At 34.6% G+C, this 23027-nt stretch overlaps 1 protein-coding gene across 5 annotated transcripts in view; it reads left to right on the top strand.

Moving 5' to 3' along the window:
- The window catches only part of NAB1 (NGFI-A binding protein 1), a 52287-nt gene extending 30089 nt beyond the window's left edge, over positions 1–22198 (top strand). For 2 of the 5 annotated variants that reach the window (XM_074215489.1, XM_074215490.1), the window contains exons 4-8: positions 2134–2185; positions 10998–11114; positions 13144–13306; positions 17205–17327; positions 20427–22198. In XM_074215489.1, the coding sequence (XP_074071590.1) occupies positions 2134–2185; positions 10998–11114; positions 13144–13306; positions 17205–17327; positions 20427–20515 (544 nt within the window). In that variant the 3' untranslated portion in view covers positions 20516–22198. The remainder of the gene's footprint in view (positions 1–2133; positions 2186–10997; positions 11115–13143; positions 13307–17204; positions 17328–20426) is intronic. The other 3 variants (XM_074215488.1, XM_074215487.1, XM_074215486.1) reach the window with 3 other exon arrangements.
- Positions 22199–23027: the final 829 nt, after the last annotated feature.

The following is a 23027-nucleotide window of genomic DNA, read 5'->3' as shown; positions in this document are numbered from 1 at the left end:
ACCTATCAAGACTTCATATTGTTGTTGTTTTTGTTTTGCAAGGAAGTGGGTTTAAGTGACTTGCCTATAGTCACAACCAAGTAAGTATTAAGTGTCTGAGGTTGGATTTGAACTTGGGTCCTCCTGACTCCAGGCCAGTGCTGTATCCACTATATCGCCTAACTGCCCCCAAGACTCTTTTTTCCCTATCGTTCCTTATGTTAAGCTAAAAAATTTAACCTAAAGTAGTCTGTATTACTTTATGTGATATTTCTGTAGAGTTCCTAAGAGTGCCAGTTTGTCCTTCCATCACAAAATATTCTTAATTTTCTACTTCATTTATTACATGTAAAAACTATTTTCAATATACATTTTAAAACTGACTTTGAAATTCTCCCCTTCTCTTTCCATCCCCCTCATTGAAAAGGCAAGCAATTTTATATAGGCTATACATTTGTAGTCATGTAAAACCTATTTCTGTGTTAGTCATATTTTAAAAGAATATAGATCAAAATAAAAAAAACACAAGAAAAATAAAGTTAAAAAAGTATGTTTTAATCTGTATTCATACTCCATCAGGGGATGGTTAGCATTTTTCATTATGAGTCCATCAGAATTGTTTTGGATCATTTTATTGCTGAGAATAACTAAGTCTTTCACAGTTGATTATCTTATAGTATTGCTGGTACTGTATAGAATATTCTCCTGATTCTTCTTTCTAGGTTTTTCTGAGAGCATCTAGAGCATCTTTTTTTTTTTAAGTTTTTGCAAGGCAGTGGGGTTAAGTGGCTTGCCCAAGGCCACACAGCTAGGTAATTACTAAGTGTCTGAGGCTGGACTTGAACTCAGTTACTCCTGACTCCAGGGCCAGTGCTCTATCCACTGTGCCACCTAGCTGCCCCTAGATCATCATTTCTTACAGTTCAATAGTTTTACATCAGAATCATATGCCACAACTTCCCTAACTGATGTACATTCTTTTAATTTCCAATTCTTTGTCACCATTAATCTGGTACTCATAAGGGAAAGAATTGCATCCCTGTTTGATTTCCTTTTTTTAATGTTATTTTTTTCCAATTACATTTAAAGATAGTTTCAATATTCATTTTTTGGTAAGATTTTGAGTTCCATATTTTTCTATCTCCCTTCATTTCCCCCCCTCCTCTCCACAACAGAGAGTAATCTGATATACATGTATAATAATGTTTTATATATTTCCATATTAGTCATGTTGAGAAAGAGGAATCAGAAACAAAGGGAAAAAAAACCCGAGAAAGAAAAAACAAAACAAGTTTTAAAAAGTGAAAATAGTATGCTTTGGTCTACATTCAGACTACAATTTTTTCTCTGGGTGGCATTTTCCATCACAAGTCATTTAGGATTGTCCTTGATCACTGAACTGCTGAGAGTAACCAAGTCCATGACAGTTGAACAACAGTGTTGCTGTTATTGTGTACGATGTTCTCCTTGTTTTGCTCACTTCACTTAGCAATCGCATCTTTCCAGGTTTTTCTGAAGTCTGACCACTCATGATTTCTTACAGAACAATAGTACTCCGTCACATTCAATTATGGTTAATTTGTTCCACCATTCCCTAATTGATAGGCATCCCCTCAATTTCCAATTTTTTGCCATTATAAATTGTAATTATAAAAATATACAATTATAAAAATAGATTTTTTTAAAAATTAAAAATATTATAAAAATAGCTGCTGTAAATAGTTTCGTGAGTCTTTCCTCCTTTTTTTTTTTATCTCTTTAGCATATAGATCTAGAAGTGTTATTGCTAGATCAAAGTGTAGGCACAGTTTTGCTGTCCTTTGGGTGTAGTTACAAATTGCTCTCCAGAATGGTTGGATCAGTTCCCAACTCCTCTACCGGGTTGATTTCTTATTCTTTTTGTGATACAGTGTGAGTCAGCCAGTTAACAAATCGTTCAATGCTTTAAGTACCATTTCTTGTTAATCCCCCATATGTAAACTTGAAAATGGTGAGGTGATGCTTTTCAACATCCCAATGTTTTTTATTTTTGCATCTTTAAACACCCACAGATATCTAAATTTCAACTGTGTAATCTGTTTTAATGAAACATTATAGAATGAAATGAATTTAAGAAGAAAAATTTTAATCTTAATTTATTGTTTATTTTTCTAGGTCTAAATGTGGAGAAAGAGATGAATTATCCCCCAAGAGAATTAAAATAGAGGTATTATTATATTTTTGTATATTTTCTTAAACCAAAAATTATTTTTTAAATATCAGTAAGGAAGTATGAGAAAAATTATAGAGTGTGGATTTATAATTAATTTAAAAATAGATCATCCTAAAAATAGATAAGATTTGACTAGATTATAAGAATCTGGGAACTAAAAGAAACTTTGGAATGCCTTTAGTTCAACTTTCTTTTTATAGATGAAACTAAAGAGATGAAATCGTCAATACTATTGTTATGAATGACTCTTAGGTACTACAGTGGATAGAACACCAGGAAGATTCTTCTTCTCCAATTAAATCTGACTTTAGACACTTATTTGTGTCTTGTGACCTTGTGCAAACTCTGTTTGCTTCATTTTCGTCATCTATTAAATGAGCTGGATAAGGAAATGATGAACCACTCCAATATCTTTGTCAAGAAAATTCCAAATGGAGTCATGAAGAATCAGACCTGACTGACAATGACAAAATAGCAAATTATTATGGAGGATATAGTCTATATTAGTGAGTATCAGAAATGTAGACTACTTAAAACATTGTGTTACTTTTGAGCATATAGTGTAATGAGCAAAGGTTAAAAAATATTTTCAGTCAGAAAGTCCATAAAGAAGAATGATTTGTAATTTGCAGATAGATAATTGAATATTTCCATTAAGTGATAACTCATTTAGTTTTACTCCTCCTCCTAAATTTTATCTATAGTTAATTAGTTTAGCACATATTTAATAGGTTATACAAAGATACACAAATTCCAGTTCTTAGGTCCAAAAAGTGAAGCTGAGACCTGCATTGGGGGGTAAGTGTAGCTGTAATAACAGTATACTTCTTGTTTTTTGTCCTGCAGATGGTCAGGTGGGGATTTATAAAGACAAATATACTTCCCTCTCTTAGGGCCCTCAAAACTTAAGAATGGTTTCAAGATCACTATTTTCAAAAATTATGTATCGATAAACTGCCTGTTTTAAGGCAAACCCAAGCCTTAAGAAGTTAGTGTTAGCTCCTGGCTAAGGGTGCTATTTTTTTGAGGTCTTTTCTATGTTATTACATATAGAAGATGCTAAGATATGATAGAATGTTTGAGCTCAGGTCAGATCAACATTATCACGTTTTAGATGCAGAGATCTGTGGTAGCTGCTGGGTCAAGATACAAATTTAAGATATGGCACCATACTTCCTCAAATGGAGTCTACAGTGCAGTAGGAAGATACAACACGTACACATAAACCGGTCTAAGGTTTATTTACTAAAGTGTGAAAAGGTTTCTTAAAAAGTTGATTTCACGGCATGGGCCACCAAGTTTTATGAGTCTTTTTATGTATTAATTGGGTTAAATTGAATTCTTGTAGTACAAAGAAGGAACTCGTGAGGGTAGGAAGGGGAGGATAAACAGAGGTTGAACTAAGGAACAGAATAATATATATAACAATACTAGTAGTGTCTCTGACATACTGATGTAAATTTTACTTACCTGGTTTATAGGCAGAGTTATAGGGGCAGGATGGGAGGTTGAGGAGCTTGGTGGTTTCCCTATAGAATGCCCTCTGATGTTGCAGAGAGTGCCTGATAGCCAAGGATAAGCATTTGATTGACAATACCAGACTAGATTTAGAGTCATGTACTGGTCATGGTCCCCTTTAACTGCTTTGTAAGTATTCTAAGGGGTTCAAACAAAAATGATTTGGGAGGTCCAGAGTAGGGGCTAGGGAAATGTCCATTATCAGTGAGGAGTCAGGAAGGGAAGACTTCCTTAAGTTGGTGGCATTTTAGTTGGGCTTTTTAGGATAAGTAGAAATTATATAGGTTCAGAGGTACAAGGAAAGGTATTCTAGAAATTCCAGTAGATTATAAACTCCTTGAAGGAAAAGATTGTTACTTTTATGATTGTTTACTTGGACACCAGTACAGTTCCTTGCAAGTAGTAATGTACAATAAATATTAGTTGAATTGAATTGAATAGGGTTTTGGGAATAGCTGGAATAAAGTCATGGAGATAGAAAAGTTTGGAAGGTCAACAAATAGAAGAAAAACTATGAAGATTTTGTCCCATTTGATGGGTTTGAAGAAGGGAACACTATGAGGCTCAAGTGAAAAAAATACGTCAGGTAATAGAAACAAGGAAAGTTCTAACCTTACTTATCATTGGACTATCATTGACACAGCCATTACCATTCAGATTGCTTTCTGATTTGTCATAAAGACCCAAGTCATTATTTCATTATTGACATCACTTCAGTAGTCAGTCTTGATGAACTTTGTGAGTCACATGAATTATTTGCCATGTGGTAGCCCTTTATTTCCCCGTTATAAAAAGTTTTGGAAATCAAGAATTTGTGAAAGTGACTTTTTTTTGCAAGACTCATAACTTATATTTTGACTTGTTCTTTCTTTTAAAAAAATCCATTTTTGTTTCCTTTCATGAACTGTTTCATTTTCTTGGAAAACTAGAGGTATTAAACCATCTCATAACCTAGATGCTGATGTTGAGGAGGTTTTTAAGAGTAGGATTTTCCTCTCTACTTAGTTTGGAGGAATTAAATCCCTAAGGGGTGCTAGAGAGAGAGATAATTAGATGGATGGATGGATGGATGGATGGATGGATGGATGGATGGATGGATGGATGGATGGATGGATGGATAATTAACCCCTTCAATATAGATAGCAGTTCTTCAGCTGAGGTTCATAGATTACTTCCCCAAAGAGTCTATATGTAGAATTCATGGGGTCCCTAAACTGAGATAGGAAAAAATATATATGTTTTCCCTAGTCTCTAATTAAAGTTGAATATTTCCTTCAAATAAGAATTTAAGCAAATTATTCCAATAAGATGTCCAAAGAGTTTGCTAGACTGCCAAAGGGGTTCATGTCACTAAAAAGTTAAGAAGTTTTGGTATGAAGTTTGATGAATATGTTTTTTCTTATTGATGTTAAATTTGAAGTTTTTCATTGAATATATTTGGTAGCTGACATTGATAATTTACAGAGTTTATTCATCTTCAGTATTATTACAAATAAACATGAATAGAAATTTTCATGAATAAGATGGCAAAATAGAATGTCATTGCAGAATGGAAATTATAAATGTGGAGAGGGAGAAGTATTCCAAATCATTAAAACATGCTTGATAGTAATGTTTCTTAGTGAACGGATGATACATTTTTCTAATTCTTGAGTTTGATTGAATTTACTGTATTGGATCCACTTTTCTCTGTAAATCTATTTAGGGTTTGGTCTAACCTTTCCTTTTTTATTTTAACTAGGCATGTTTTTCATTGCTAATGGTTAGCTGTTATTTATATATATATGTGTGTATATATATATATATATTTGCATATTGAGTCAGTATAAAAACATAAGGATTATCATCTATTGTTGTATTCAACTCATTGTGCAAGGCATGATAGTCATTAAAATTCACAAAAAAAAAATTTTTAAATTATGTCTCTAATCAAGACCAAGAATTAGGAGAGGTTCGTGTAGAAGTATATAATCAAGAGAATGGATTAGGGAATACCATGATATTCTTTCTTCCTTTTCCTTAGAACCTATTGGGCAGAATTTTAAGTAAAGTTTAATATCAGGTTCATCATATTTCTGACTTCTGCTCCTTTCCAACAATGTGCTTTCTTTTAGTAAGGCATCACTGCCCTGTCTTGACTGGAAGAATAAGTAACTCAGATACCATGATTGGTTTATTTGACTGCTGCTGAAAACAAGACTTAAGTAAAGATGGTTCTACCAGTTTTTTTAATTAAAAAAAATTTATTTACTGCAATGGGTTTAAGTGACTTGCCCAAGGTCACAGAGTTAGGCAATTATTAAGTGTCTGAGGTCTGATAGGAACTCAGGTTCTCCTGACTCCAGGGCCAGTACTCTATCCACTATGCCACCTAGCTGCCCCTGTTCTACCAATTTTGGAAATTAGTGCTGTTGTCTTTTTCATTGGAGATTCAGAATATAGTTTTGTGGTAGCAGAAAATAAATGTGATAACTTGCTATTTAATCAGAATGTATTAAAAACTTCTGTTTGCAGAAGATCACCTTCCTGGGCACATATATTTCCATTTTTCCCTTCACCAGCACATTTTGTTAAAGCATATATACAGAAGTTTGACAAGCTTCATCCAAGAAGACTGGTAGGTTTAGAGAAAAAGAAAAAAAAATAAATGGTAGTTTATTATCTAGGGATGATTGCCTCCTATCTGACTAGAAACTCCTCCATTTAGGAACACAAAGTGAAAATAATTTATAAAATGTCGCCAAGTTTAGCAGGTTATCTTTTGAAATTCAAATATCTATTGTACCCCTTTGTTTGTCTAGAATGAGTAAGTAGGCAGTCTGAGAGGCAAATATATGTGAAAGAAATCCAGAAAATAAGGTAAAGAAGAAAAATCGAGAGGTAAGGCATTCAGGTCTCGTATATTTTTCTTTATTTTTTTTTGTTTCATATTTTCTTTCTAAAGGAAGTAGGTAAAAACAAATGACATCTAGTCTTTTTCCCTCAGAAGACACTGTTCCATGAAGAAGCCTTGCTATTAGGTCCATTAGTTGTTTCTTAGACCAGAAAAAGATGTGCATGAGAATGCAAGTGAATGAGAATATGGCTATGAATCCCAGGGTTGGAAAAAAGTAGCTTTCTTGTTCAAGATCAAATTTCATGTTTCTTCTTTTACATAAATTACTGGCAGCTGGGACCAGAGAGATGGGAGGTGCTAACACCCTGGGTTCTATGTGGGCTCGTAATGGAAAGCAATCAGAGATAACAGATAAAAAGAAGTAATGATAGTTAATAGAGACCAGGGAGCCAGAGATTCAAAGACAAAGAAGTTTTAAAAGAGCTTCAGTGGGCACAGGGAATGGGGGGGTACCCCCTGGGGAAATTGAGGCTTGAAGAAGAAAGACTCAGGAAACATCTGCAAACAGTTCCAGTTGTGTGGGGGGAGGGAAGAGGGTGCAGTGCATCCACCTACGCTGTCACTAAGCTTGTTGAAAGAGAAAACCAGTATAATCTGATGTGGATTTTTCCCCCTCTGGATCAGAACAGAAGCACTACAATCTGCTATTCATATAGAAAGTGTGAGTAGAAAAAAGGATAGGACTTGTGGGGCTGAAAGCATCTGCTCTGAGAAGCCATTTTAGAGGCCACTGAGCGGCAGCCTAGAAGTAACTTGGGCTTTGTGCTGATGTTTGGGAAAAGAAAGGAGGAGGAATGGTGTTGGAAACCAGTGGGAGAAGAGTAATTAGGTCATGAACAGGCATCTCACCCCATTGCTTTTATTTTCCCAGGACCTGAAGTCATTTTAGCAAGGGAGCAGTATGATTAATTGCAAAAACCTTGAATATGGCACCAAAACAAATTGCCTGTAATTTAATATAGTTGATGATGGGGGCTAGTGGAAGGGGAGTGGAGGTGAGGGGGCAGGGAGAAGCAAGGAAAAAACAACTGATAAATAAATGATATGCTCAACATTGGAGATGCAAACTGAAAGAGCCTAGATTCTTATGGCATCTTCACCCCTTCATTTCTAGAGCCATATAGTCTTGGATATTTTAATCCTTTTTTTTCCCCGAGTGACAGCTGCCCAACCTACATAGCTCTTCTACTAATGGAATCTTAAATAATACAGAAAGCTAGAGAAAACACAGTGACAGAAATATATGTGATGGTGGTCTTGGCAAACAGACTCATTACTATGTGTATATCATTTGCCGATTAATTTTTTTTCCTTTTGAAGGCAAGTGTGAAGTGATGTACTATTCATAAACTCTCTTTTCTAATACATTTCACATGTGGATGCTGTAGTGGCATCCCCATTACCAAAACCCTGAAGTGGTTCTATCTTCTAAGAAAAATAACTCAAAAATATTTATTGCTTACTATTTAGTAGATACTGTAATAGGTATTGGAAATTCAAAGACAAATACCAAAGAGTCTCTGCCCTCAAGGAGCTTTTGTTCTATCAGGGAAATAACATTTACACCTATATAAAATTTTCCTTCAAAAGCAGTGTGGTATGGTATGTAGAACATTGGATCTAGAGTAAGGAAGACCCTACCATAGTCACTTAATAACTTTATGCCCCTAGGCAAGTCTTTTAACCTTTATCAGCATCAGTTTCCTCATTTGTGAAAATTTTGTGAGGGAACATTAGCAAAAGGTAACTTATAGGCTGAACTTTGAATGAAGCAAGGAAATGGAATTCTGTTTATGTAGAATAGCAAGAGAGTCTTGGGATTCACCCATAGTTAGAAGGTAGGATTTGGAGGATGATTCAAAGGGGACTGAGGGATGGGCAGATAGTTAGTAGGAAAGCAAAGAGAAATCACCCATGAAGAGAATAGTCAACGGTATCAAATGCTTCAGTGAGGTCAAGAAAGATGAGTACTAAGAAGAGGACATTGGTATTGGCAGTTAAAGGACATCACTGGTTATTTTGGAGAAAATGGTTTTAGTTAAACAGTAAGGTCAGAAAGCAAGATTCTAAAAGTTTGAGAAGAAAGTGGAGATAGTGAGAAGAGACAACATTTTCTAAGAGTTTGACTGTGAAAGAGAAGAATAATAATATAAAGCAATGGTTTTGATAGTAGGGTTAAATGACAATATTTAAGGTTAGGGGACAAGGAAGGAACCAGGAAAAAGGGAGTGATCAAAGACAAGAGAAAATTTTGAAGGGGTAGACTAGCAGAGGAAATGGAAGAAAATGTGATGAAGGGTAAAAGTTAGAAGGGTTGACCTTGGTAAAGAGAAGACCTACCTCTCTTTAAGAGAGTAGAATAAAGGAAGAAAGGATAAGAGATGATGTCAAGGTGTTTGAGATGTAGAGTAGGGGGGGAAAGAGATACGGCAGATGGCTTCTGTTTTTCTGGTTCTCATAAGCAGGAACAGGAATTGGGTGGTGTGGGAAGCTTGAGGAAAGAAGAGGTTTAGAACAACAATTAGAGTGCAAAGATTAGAGAAGAATAAAAGGATTGTTGCAGTGGGAAGAGATAAAAGGTGAAGGCAAATGTGCTAATGATATCTGAGAGGGGAAAGGCAAGGGTTGCAAAGGACAGTAATGATAATGATAACATCATATTTTATCTGAAAGATAATTTTAACATTGCCTAATACTCTAATAATTATTTTCATTTAGTCCTTCCAGCAGCCCGGGAAAGTTAGGGATAGTGAATTATTTTAGAGTCAGTTAGTTGATCATTATTTATTAAATACTTACTATGAAACAAGTGGCACTGGAGTCAGGAAGACCCGAGTTCAAATCTGGTTCCAGACACTGAGTCACTAGGTTAAATCTTTTAACCCCATTTGCCTCAGTTTCTTCATCTTTAAAAAGAGCTGAAGAAGGGAATGGCAAATCATCACAGTATCTTTGCAAAAAAAAAAATCCAAATAGGGTCACAACTGAACACAAACAGTATGGGAATTAAAAAGAAATGCTAGGGGTGGCTAGGTGGCACAGTGGATAAAGCACCGGCCTTGGAGTCAGGAGTACCTGGGTTCAAATCCAGTCTCAGACACTTAATAATTACCTAGCTGTGTGGCCTTGGGCAAGCCACTGAAGCCCATTTGCCTTGCAAAAACCTTAAAAAAAAAAAAAGAAAAGAAAAGAAATGCTGGACTCCCTTCCCTTAAGTAATGAAGAAGACAATATGTAAACAGCTACATATATACAAAATTGGGGAGGGAAATATACCAGAAAAGGCCTCCTGCAGAAAGTAGAATTTGAGCTAAGTATTGAAAAAAGACAAGGAGGACAGGAGGGAGAGATGAAGAGGGAGAGAATTCCAAACTTGGGGGGGGGGGCATTGAAAAGGCCTGGAGATGGGAGATGGTGTTGTATTTGAGGAGCAGTGAGAAGGCTAGTATCACTGGATTTTATAGTTGTGAAAACCAAAAAAAGAATTTAATGTTTTACTCATTTACTATAATTGTGTTTGGACTAGAATCCACATGACTAATCTCCTGGTATTATTGTCATTGGCACATCTGATCTTGATATGTTTATTTTAATGTTTTCTCCATAGCTAATTCCTGTGCATTTTGAGATGTCCATCCCTTGGTTGCCAATATTTTTTGGAAATTTTCTTGTTTCCTTTTTCTCAGAATTCTTAGTAATGATGAGTTATTTGGGAATTTATTTTTCACCTAGAAGGGATCATAGAGGTTATCTAGTTCAACCTCTTTGCTTTGCAGATAATGAAACTTAGAATTCAAAAGGTTAAGTCAATTAACCAAGGTTCTCCAGGTAGTAAGTGATAGAGGTGAAATTTGAATCCAAGTTTTCTGACTCCATATCTAGCAGTCTTTCTATTGTACCACAATGCTTCCCTACTATTCATTTATTTACTATTTACTTTGGCTTCAATCACATCCATTATATATATATATATATATATATATATATATATATATATATATATATATATGTATATATATATTATTCCTACATTATTGCTAAACTCCACTGTAACACCTAGAAGATCAAGGCAAATTAATTAATTATTCTTGTAGGTTTCTCCTGGATGTCACTTTGATAATGGTATCTATTAGAATATGCCTAATCTTTAAAATACCTTTCTGATACTTAAACCCCATTGTTAACTTATTCTATTGTCTCTTTTAAGTTGCTACTGAAACTTTAAAACCTTTAGAAATTCACTTAAACTCATTGTGCCCCATACTTAGTTCAATCTGTGAACTAAGATGAGAAAAATAAGAAGTTAATGAATGAATTTCTGTGAACAGCCCGAAGATATTTTCAGGGAAAAGATGAAGCATGCTGTTAACTTTGTTTGTTTTTGGGTAATAGGACGGCTTCCCAGATTTCCAGGATACAGTGCAGAGCCTTTTCCAGCAGGATGCTGTAAAAGTTCAGATAGCACTGGCCAAAGCTAAAGGTGAAGAATTTGCAGCTCTTAATTCCCAGGTAATGGAACCACCCCCCCCCCCCCCCCCCCCCCCGTTTGGTAATCATCGACTTTTCATTCCTCAGAAATGATGATTAGTTAAAAAATAAATGACTGCATTGGTTAATTTTGGTTTTAAAGTTCTGATGACTGACATGATTTTTGGTTGCTTCTAAAGTTTACCCTGATCCACAGCTGTATAAACAAGATAGGAATCACTTCCTTTTTAGCTTGGTTAAATTTATGAACTGAATCTAATCTGGTCCTACTTAAACATTCTTTGTAGTTCTGAAGATTTGAGGCTGAAGAAAGACTCCAAAAGAATCAAGCTACTGTTAGCTGTGTAATGCACCAAAACTTAAAAACAAAGCACAGTAATTGGATTATTTTAAATATTGTAAATTTTATAGTCAATGCCATGACCTTACCTTTAAATTTAAACTGATGTTAATTGATGAACAAGTACTGAAATATGTACCTATAACTTTACAAGGTTGTTTTTTAGTCTGTGTGGCAAAGTGGATGGAGTGCTGGGCTTGGAGACCTAGAGTCAAATTTTTACTCATTTATATGACCTAGCCAAATTGTTTAACTGCTTGTGCCTCAAACTGTTTTCTAGGCTCATAGATATGGAAATGAAAAAGATATTAGAGGTAGTCTAGACTAATTTCCTTATTTTACAGATGAGGAAATTGAAGCTCTGAGAGGTAAAAGTCCCTTGTCCAGGGTCATCTAGGTGGTAAGTGACAGAGATAGAACCCAGAGTCTCTGATTCCAAAACCAAAGCTCTTTCCACTATACCACACTATCTCACTGTCATTGACAAGTTGCAGTTTGCATTGACAAATGGAGTTTCCAAGGATTCTTTTTATACTTAGCATATTGATTTTTTTTTATTTCATTACTCAGTATATCATTTCAAATAGCACACACCATTGTTTCATTTAATTTCAGTATCTTTGGTTAATTCCTATTAGGTTTATTTTAATGTTTTCTCCCCAGAAAAACATCAGAGATAAACCACTTGGAACATAATTCATGATGTTCAGCCTGTTTTTATTATGACAATGCAGGAAGAAGAGATGAGAAGTATACAATCTGAAAAGATTGTATAAACTATCAATATTAACTATATGTACCCTGATATATAGGAACCAGGAAGTTTTGGAAGATTTTGAAATCAGAGGTTTTAGGTTTGACACCCAGCTCTGCTATCTCAAACTGTTTGACTTGGGGTAAATAATTTAATCTCTCTGAATTTAACAATTCAATTCAGCAAAAACACTTATTGAATGCCTACTATGTCCTAGATATTGTGCAAAGCATTCTCTTCAATACAGAAATTTTGTGCTGCCTACTTGACTTGATTAACTGGTTATGAGGATCCAGTGAGATAGACTTCAAGCACTTTGTAAACTGCAAAATGCTCTTTAGATTGAAACTATTATTAATTTTTTGGAAAATGCTTCAGTCTTGCTCTGCTCCATAAAGAAAATTAAATATCCTCTTGCAGTGTGGAAGTTGTTCAGTGTCATTCTGGATTGTTTCGTTTCTGTGAGGGGTAAATTGGGCTGATTTTTGTAGATGGAAGTTTTACACCTTTTCTCTCTACAGCCATAATGTCCTCCTCTATTTTCAGAATCTGTGTAGTATTCCAAAATAAGAATGTTAGGATATCGCCCTCTATGTTGGAAGAAGCTCCTAACAGATGCTGCTGTTTCATTTAGATTTCTTAGGAAAAGAGTCTTTAAAGGGGGCTAAGTATCTTGTACTGCAATCTCCAAGACCTTTTGATTTTCAGTTGAAAGAGGAACTCTTTTTATAGACCTTAGAAGAGAACTTGATTGCCAAAAATCCATTTGGTGTTGTAGCATGAGAATATAGGCATGCATGCATATTTATGGAGTGTGTGTATGATATATGAAAGTGTGAACTTATTTTAATGAATGCAAAATATATTTGCTTTGGAGTCTTAAATTGGCACCTTCAAACCTTTCAAGAGTCTGATCTAGACAGTTTTAGTCACTGATTTTATTTTTGCTTTATTAGCAGCCTGAAAAGGTGATGGCAAAACAGATGGAGTTCCTTTGCTCTCAAGCTGGTTATGAGAGACTACAACATGCGGAAAGACGATTGTCTGCAGGGCTTTACCGGCAGAGCTCAGAAGAGCACAGTCCAAATGGCTTAATAGGAGATAATTCTGATGGACAAGGTAGAGTTGCTGCCCTGCCATGATATTACAGCCAGAACTAATTATGAATTTCAAAGATAAGCAGACAGGAACATTATTTTTGTTTGTATTATTTTCCAAATGGTGTCTTAGAGATTTATTTTTCATAAATTGTTCTAGTTTTACAAGGACAAAGAAAAATCTGCTTTATAAAATTTAGGTTTTTAGGGTTTAGTTATCTTTTGAAATGAAAATTTTCTTTATTTTTCCTTTGATTTTCTCCAACTTTATCTGACACATGATTGACATAGATCTTATAACAGATGTGGGTGGGAAAGGGAGGCTTGATGGAAGAAGAATAAATGAGATGACTTGCTTCCCTCAAAGATCTTTTTTTTTTTTTGAGGCAATCAGGGAGTGACTTGCCCAGGGTCATACAGCTGCTGTCTGAGACTAGATATGAACTCGGGTCCTCTTTTTTAAAATTTAAGGCAATAGGGTTAAGTGACTTGCCTAAGGTCACACAGCTAGGCAATTATTAAATGTGAGTCACATTTGAACTCAGTTCCTCCTGACTCCAGGCCAGTGCTCTATCTGCTGTGCCACCTAGGTGCCTCACCCCCAAAGATTTGTTGAGCAGAGTGAATGCCATTTTTTTAAAGAAGGATCAAAGGACAATATTACTTAAACTTAAAAAAAAAATCCCAGCAAAATGAAACCTGTTGGGTGTCAGTATTTAGTTTCTTAGGAAGTATGGTGGCTGTTTTCAAAGCAGTATAAACTGTCCATCAGAATGGACAAGTGAAAAAAGACAAATTAGTTTTTTTTCAGTTGCACACATAAAATTGCTAGTCCTCTGAAAACATGATCTGTGTTGTATACTACTTTATATTTTTAAGAGTCCTGATTTCATCTGTAGAGACACTCCCTTCAGTGATATGATCATAACCCCATTAGACCTCATAAAAGGTCATCAGCATTGTCTGTGTTTAGGAAAAATTTTCACTCTGTGGCCAGGCCGGCCTGAAAGAATAAGGCATCAGAGTAGGACTTAGACATTTTTTTTCTTTTTCTCAAAAAGAAACTAATGTGTGGAATTTGGGGGGATGAGGATGGGTTATAAAGTAGGGGAGCTGGGAGAGAACGACTCCTAAGGAAAAGTGTCTCATGTCTGTTATGTTTTTTGTACTATGTTTTTTTCCTGTCCTTTCCCCCTGAAGATCGAGAGCTACTGTCATCTCTTTGAATTTATCAGTGCTATACTTTCATCTATCATAGTTGTCATTTTAATCCAGTAAGAAGCATTTCCAACTAAGAAAAAACCCACATTGTATTGTAGGAAGAGGGTTTGAGCATTAGAAGTGTAAGGAAAGAAATTCTTTTTTATTTCTTGTAAATTGCAAAATGGTTTTCACTGAAGTTTCACTGTACTTCTCTTTTCTGTCATGGGTTTAATATTAACAAATGTGTAATGAAGGAAGATTTATGAGGAATTGTAAATGTAGGAATTGGTATAATGTCAGAAATCTGAATATTTCAGTGATTGTAACCAAAATTATTTTCCTTGAGAACTATTTTATATCTAACAGGGTTGCTTTTAAAATAAATGAGTCGACCTAAATTAACCATACTTATTTAACTTCAACTTAGTATATTCAGAGAGGGAATCCCAGAAGAAAGGATAGCAGCATGTGGAGGTCATGTGTAGCTAAATGAAAAGAATCCTTTTTATAATGAGGTTAAGGAATAGTGTGGGAAAGAACTTTCATTGCTGATGTAAAGCATCTATTCAGAGGCTTAAAAAAAGCTTCAGTTTTCATGGGTAGTCTGTTGGTACTACTGGAAGAAAAAATCAGTAAAGAAAAATTGTATTAGGGATTGCAAATGTGTTTTGATTTATGGAGTATATAATTTGGAATGTATTTTTTAAGAAAGATTTTATTTATTTTGAGTTTTACAATATTTCCCCTAATCTTGCTTCTCTCCCCCCACCCCCCACAGAAGACAGTCTGTTAGTCTTTCCATTGTTTCCATGCTATACATTAATCTAAGTTTAATGCGATGAGAGAGAACTCATATCCTTAAGGAAGAAAAATAATGTATAAGAGATAGCAAAATTACATACATTTTTTTCCCCTAAATTAAAGGTAATAGTCTTTTGTCTTTGTTCAAACTCCACAGTTCTTTCTCTGGATACAAATGGTATTCTCCATTACAGACAGCCCAAAATTGTGCCTGATTGTTGCACTGATGAAATGAGCGAGTCCATCAAGGTTGATCATCACCCCCATGAGGGTGTACAATGTTTTTCTGGTTCTGCTCATCTCACTCAGCATCAGTTCTTGCAAATCCTTCCAGGTTTCCCTGAATTCCCGTCCCTCCTGGTTTTTAAATTTTATTTTATTTTATTTTTTTGCAAGGCCATGGGGTTAAGTGGTTTGCCCAAGGCCACACAGCTAAGTAATTATTAAGTGTCTGAGGCCAAATTTGAACTCGGGTACTCCTGACTCCAGGGCCAGTGCTTTATCCACTGTGCCACCTAGCTGCACCCCCCTCCTGGTTTCTAATAGAACAATAGTGTTCCATGACATACATGTGCCACAGTTTGCTAAGCCATTCACCAATTGAAGGACATTTACTTGATTTCCAATTCTTTGCCACCATGAACAGGGCTGCTATGAATATTTTTGTACAGGTGATGTTTTTACCTTTTTTCATCCTCTCTTCATTGTATAGACCCAGTAGTGGTATTGCTGGATCAAAGGGTATGCACATTTTTGTTGCCCTTTGGGCGTTTGGAATGTATTATTTTTCTTTTTTCCTTTTTTTAGGTTTTTGCAAGGCAAATGGAGTTAAATGGCTTGCCCAAGGCCACACAACTAGGCAATTATTAAGTGTCTGAGGTCACATTTGAACTCGGGTACTCCTGACTTCAGGGCCGCACTGAGCCACCTAGCCCAACCACCTAGCCGCCCCAAGGAATGTATTATTTTTCAATCATATCTTTAGACTCTCATTTTCTTATGCACATTATGGTCTCTCTCTGTAACATACTGATATTTTTTGTAAAACTGAATTTAGCTTGAAGTCACGTTCAGTATTTTGAAGCAGTACACTGAAAATTAGGACACCTTTCTAAGAAGAGTCATAGCAAGAAAATGCCTTAAGTCAAAAATCTTTTTATTTATATGAAGTGAGAATAAAGATTATGTAGGAATCATAATTTATATCCATTTTTGACTTTCTTAAAAATCTAATAATTTGTAATAGATGGAAAAGAATTGTACTTCTCAAAATTTAGTAAAATCATGCAAAAGGAAGCAGGACAGTCAAGTGAAAAGAGTTGGAGATTAAGTCACTTAATTTATGTGGACCTGTTTCCTCACTTTTCCATGGTGATGGTGATGATGATGATGATAATGATGTTGATGATTATGATGATGATGATGATGATGATGATGATATTGGATTGTTGTTCATTTGTTTCAGTTGTGTCATAAGCTATTACAGTGACTTGCTGTTTCCTTCTCTAGTTCATTTTACAGATAAAAAACTGAGGCAAATAAAGTCAAGTTACTATCAAAAAGTTTCTGGTGCTACTTTTATCTTTAACAAACTAAAACTATTATAGCTCTAAACATTTCTTCTCATCTTTTTAAAAGTTTTTTTTTTAATTATTTATTTATTTATAATTGTTATTTATTTTAGGCAATGGTGTTAAGTGACTTGCCTAAGGTCACACAACTAGGCAGTTATTAAGTGTCTGAGGCTGTATTTGAACTCAGGTCCTCTTGACTCCAAGGCCAGTGCTCTATCCACTATATCACCTGGCTTCCCCTTGATTTCTTCTCATTCTTAGAACTTTTTTTTAATGTAAAGAATTCTGGTTTTGTCCAATATAATTTCTAATGTATTTTGTTTTTGTTTTTGTTTTTTTCAGTAGGAGAAAGACCCTTGAATCTTCGAATGTCCAGTTTACAAAATAGACAGCCTCCACATTTTGTGATGGATGGGGAGCTGAGCAGACTTTATTCCAGTAATGAGGCCAAGTCACAGTCATCAGGTAAAAAAAACACACTATGTGGTGTGAAATAACATCACTTATCTCTAAGTTCTTGCTTTTAAAAACACCATAACCAGAATTGTGCCTCAAAATATCACTTGATTTTTTTTTTGCTAGGTATTTTTTTCTGGAAGTCTGTCTAGTATAATAAAACATCATTGCATATTAGTGTTTCCAAATTAAGGGCATATATAGAGCAGAAACAAGACTTTGGGCATGACAGTTTTATAGTTTTTTGGGTTGGTGCAACTGGTGATGACTATATTCTTGCATAAATTAACCACTGATTTCATTATTTTTAATGTTATATCTTTGGAGACAATAGTAGATGGAGAACTGGTCCTTGAATCAAAAAGCTTGGTATCAAAGACCTGTCTCATAGGTTTGCTGGCAATGAGGAAAATCACTTTAAACTCTCAGAGCCCCTGGTGACTATCTAATATGCTCAATTGCTAAAATAGTGCAGAATTTCATTGAGAGGGAGTTGTTAGTCTAGAGCTCCCTATATTGATAAAATCATAGAACCAGTCAAAAATTCTAGTTATGTGGATCAGGACTTTTAAGTGATATGGAATTGATTATACGTACATATGTGTGTCTATATGTTAAGAAAACTCAGTATGGAAAAATTTAAACTTCCCAAGCAGATTATTGGAAATGGGATATTTATAGTACCAAAATTTATTTAATTAGCAACTGCTGATTAATGCTTATATACTTTGTTTATATATCAGACTTTATTTACTATTTAGTGAGGGGAAATAGATACTTAAAATAGCTATAATAAATAGTTGTTCTAACTACTGCTATTTGAAGATCTGACAGAAAAAAGAGAAAATAGCTAGTTAAATTGCAGATTGAATTTTAGGTCACAGATGAGGAAACTGAGGTTCAGAAAAGTCATAACATAGCATATGCAGTGTGATTTAATGAGGGTATGGGAATATACTTAAGATGATAAAAAATTAAGAGTTATGCCTAACTTGTCAGAAATATACATCTTCCCTAAAGTAAGTAAACCTGTATGTTGTGCTAGTGGTAACTGATATTACCTCTCTTAAGAGGTTCGTTGTAGGGGTGGCTAGGTGGTACAGTGGATAAAGCACTGGCCCTGGAATCAGGAGTACCTGGGTTCAAATCCAGTCTCAGACACTTAATAATTACCTAGCTGTGTGGGCCTTGGGCAAGCCACTTAACCCCATTTGCCTTGCAAAAACCTAAAAAAAAAAACCAATTCGTTGTTAAGTTTCGCGGTACTGTAAGCAGATGTTGATAAGAAGAAAAATCCTAATTAATTCTGTTTGCTGGGATTTCTGATCATAATTTTTTCTTGTTTTTTTTTTGGGGGGGGGTGGAGGGAAGCAAGTCACCATTTGATAAGTGCCTGGGATTGCCATAAGGAAGTTGGGGGAGATTAAAACTCTCATTTGGTTACCCTCATGAATTCCATCATATTTTAAAATGATATTTTTTTCTTTAAAAGTCCTCCTCCTCCTCCTCCTCCTCCTCTTTATTTTCCATTTTGCCCTAATTTCCATTCTGTGAAAAGTTTTCTAAATAGAAGCACTTAACATATCTTTGGTTAGGTATATCTTGTATCCATATGGATACATACTTCTGTTTTTGTTGCATAGATATAATTGTACAAAGGGGTTGATACAGCACAAAGCAAAGGAGTTATAGACTGGTTGGGGAGCCCATGAATATTCTAGGAAACTATAAAATGAGTTCTATGATTTTAGGGTAGCTACTACTTTATTCTAGGATTTCTATTTCATTTTATCTTTGCATAAAATTCGAAGTGGATTATTTATATATATGTATATATGTATGTATGTATTTATATACATACATTATGTATATTTTTCCATAGAATGCTTCATTGTTCAGTTTACTTTTTAATTATAAAGGAAGTAGAGGCCTCATTCCTTTGTTCTAGATCTCCACCTTCATGTTATATATTTAGTAAAATCTTTTAAACATTCTGGTGCTTCATTGGGCAAAAGGTTTTCTTATATTATTTTCAATTTTTCCCATATGTTTTTCCTTAAAATTATTTTCTTTTCTAATTACATGTAAAGATAATTTTCAACATTCATTTTGTAAGATTTTAAGTTCTAAATTTTTCTCCATCCTACTTTCTTCCCCAAGACAGCAAACAATCTGATACAATAGTCTATACATGTACAAGCATATTAAATATATTTTCACATTAGACATTTTATGAAAGAAGAATCAGAATAAAAGGTGAAAATAGGAGAAAGGAAAAATAAAAACAAGGAAAAAGTGAAAATGGTATGCTTTGATCTGTAGACTTCATAGTTCTTTCTTGATCAGAAATTTTTTGGAATTGTGTTTTACTATTCAGTTTTATATCTTGTATTTAAAAAGAATTATTTATTTAAGTCAGTGGGCTTAAGTGACTTGCCCAAGGTCACACAGCTAGGCAGTTATTAAGTGTCTGAGGCCTGATTTAAACTTAGGTCCCCCTGATTCCAAGGCTGGTGCTCTTTCCACCGAGCTACCTAGCTGCCCCCCCATATCTTATGGGTTTTTTTTTAAAAGAAACTAGCCCATTAGATAAGTGAAAGAGACTATGAGTTAGAGGACAACATGATGAATTGGGTAGAATTTTGAAGGGAGTCCAGCTAACCTAGGTTCAAATGCTGCCTCTTGAATTCATTACTTTTGTAGCCTTGGGCAAATTACTTAATTTTCTGAGCCTCAGTTCCTCATTTGTAAAATGGGGATACCTAGCCCTGCAGCTGCTGATAATGCACCTGTGGAATAATATATCAAATGTGAGAGGCAGGCTAAATTTGAGAATAAAGAATTTTGTGTGAGATTCCACCTTGGCTCCTTTTTATTTTGATAACCTTAGGCAAAGCCACTTAATCTTTTTGGTCCTCAGTTTCCACTTTTGTAGAATTAGGGTGTTAGATTTGACCAAAAGCAATGACCCATTATAACTTTAACTTGCCATGTCAACAACTGTTATTAAATTGTGTTTTTTATGACAATCCCAGTATAAGCATTTGTATTCTTTCCTAAAATATTTGTATTCTTATAACATCTTTCTTTGTTTCCATTTTGATACAGAAAACCTCGGGATTTTAAAAGATTTTCCTCACTCAGCTTTTAACTTAGAAAGGAAAGTCATAAAAACAGAGCCTGAAGATACAAGATAGCCATGATTCTCCCACTGTACCTTGGAAAAAAATGGCATCAAATCTGAGGATAAAGCTACAATACAAAAACAAGCCTTAATAACCAATGTTGCCTCATTCAAGTCAAACAGATTTCATAGCCAAAGCTTAAGGACTGGTACATTAGTCTGTGGAAACTGAGTGGGGAGGGTGGGGGGGGGAAGGGATAGAAAAAACATCACAATTTAGAACAGTAATATCGGTAAATACACATTCCTGTATAAGGTGTTTCATTATGTGGGGAAGCTTACAAATTAATATTGTAGGCATCCATTATTTAAGAATGTAAAATGTATTTGTATAACTTATAAAAGTAAAATCTAGGTGTTGAGACATGTATTCAGTCCAGTAGATGTGGATACAGTTTATTTTACTTGAAATTTCAATGTCTACTTTAAACGTATCTAGCATAAATATGATTGTTATACATCAGAATTTAGAAATCTATGAGATTATAGGAAAAATAATTAAAGTAACAGGTAAACAGCAAGTTTACTTTATTTGGGAAAATAGAAAACAAACACTTCATATTTTAATGAAGTAAGTTTGAATGGCTATTATTACCTTTGATAAAGCTGAGCTTGTTTTAGAGATATATATGTATATATATATATGACATTTATTAATGTAATGTCATTTTACTGGTTTCATCAGTGTACTTTTAAATATTAATCAAATACTAGGGAAAAGCCAGGAATATCAATATGGTGGCTGCCGTATGGACATGACCTATAACATTGGCCTTTGCATAACATAACCATGAAGGCATTAAAAATAAAGAATAGACAATCTTCATTGGAGAGAATACTTGAGATAGGTAGGCTGAAATGCAAATGGCCTGGTTTCATTAATAATGGGAATCACAGAAGGAATTCATCCAGAAGATGATAATGGCCAGATCCACATACCATTGCTGAAACAACTTTCCTCTGTATTTTGAAATCTTTCTCCACCTGCAGAGGTGGATGTGAAATACTAGATGCCAATAGGAGGTGCCCTCCTGCCCAAATGATGCTATGTTTTTAACCAATCACTGGAGACACTGTGCAGACATTCTTTACTAGATGTGCTTTTAGTGGGTACCTGTATTTGTTATTTATTTAGCAATTTAATTTTTGGTACATCTTTCTTCCAATTGCTTTTTCCCCCCCTGAAAGTAATAATGGCTTAAATTTTTTTCTGTTTTTAATTTCCACTGTTTAATGTGACATATATACATATTCACATGCTAAGATCATACATCTACCTATCTACTTAATAAGAATTTCACATTTGAATCCTTCTCCCATGATAAAATGTAAATGGGGCTTTTATCAAAATTTATTTTCCCTGTTGGTTTGAGAGGCAGTAACAGGGACATGGGGAGTAGACAGATCTCCATATTTGTTCCTTAGTGATTCAGTCCTTTGGTTGAGAACATGGCATGCACCATGGAAATAGACTGTTTTTGTCTAGTTTAATCCTGCATTGTAGATATGTATCAATTAAGCATCATGTATGTCATACTAAAATTTGTCAGCCTAGTGTTAAATGAGGTGTCTGCACTGTAGTCCCTGATCACTGTAAATGTGTATAATTGTTCTATTACTTTTGATTTGTGGAACAGCTTTCTAGTGGAAACACCAGTCAACAACTTTTTTATTATTAAAAGGTGGTTTTTCCCTCCCCAAATGGTTCATTGTACTGTATGTAGTGTTTTGACCATTGGCCAAGCTTTTTATGTGTGCATCAACTTTGTTGCTAGTTTGAGGTTGAAGATGTAGTTGTCTTTGTTCACCGTTTGTGGAAATAATAGTACAAGTAGGATTTAAATAGAATATTTCTTCAGTTTTTAATATTAGCCATAGCACTGGTTAGTATCTGAGTAGTTTCATGAAACGTTTCACTTATTCTAATGTTTTGAGAGATTTTGTGAGGTTACAAAAAAAAAATCTGAATATTAATGTTCAAGTTTATAGACAATAAGCAGCAGATTTTTTTTAAAGATGTAGTAATCTTCCCTCTATTATTTGTCACAGTGCCTGTGACCAAAAAATGTGCATGGACCAAACGATTTCATCTTTGAATTACATAGATATGTTTGATTGGTTAGTATCATTTGCTGATCTTTCGATTACTATGAGGGGAACATATCACAAGAAAAATTTCAGTAAAATATAGTTTTTATTTTGTAAACACTAATGTATTAAATTTGCTATACATTAAAGCATATAATATATATTTTTATTTGAACTGTAAGTATGATTCAGTTGTCTTAACAAGTTCACTATGTTTTAGAATATTTCCTCCAAACAAATTCTAATGGGTTTTGATATCATGGTTCAACAAGATTAGTGCCCCATTGTATTTACCACGTGAAGTTTGTAGCTCTGTGATTGATTGAGCCTGTCCACTGATGAAAAGAATGAGGATGGCTAGGAGCCATTTGCTTCTTGTGGGAGTTTAAAACAAGTTTTTAGCATTTCATATATTTCTACCTTTTAAGATTAATTGA

This window comes from Macrotis lagotis, chromosome 1 (genome assembly GCF_037893015.1).
Source record: "Macrotis lagotis isolate mMagLag1 chromosome 1, bilby.v1.9.chrom.fasta, whole genome shotgun sequence".
Lineage (NCBI taxonomy): Eukaryota > Metazoa > Chordata > Mammalia > Peramelemorphia > Peramelidae > Macrotis > Macrotis lagotis.
This window is presented reverse-complemented; position numbering and strand designations above follow the sequence as displayed.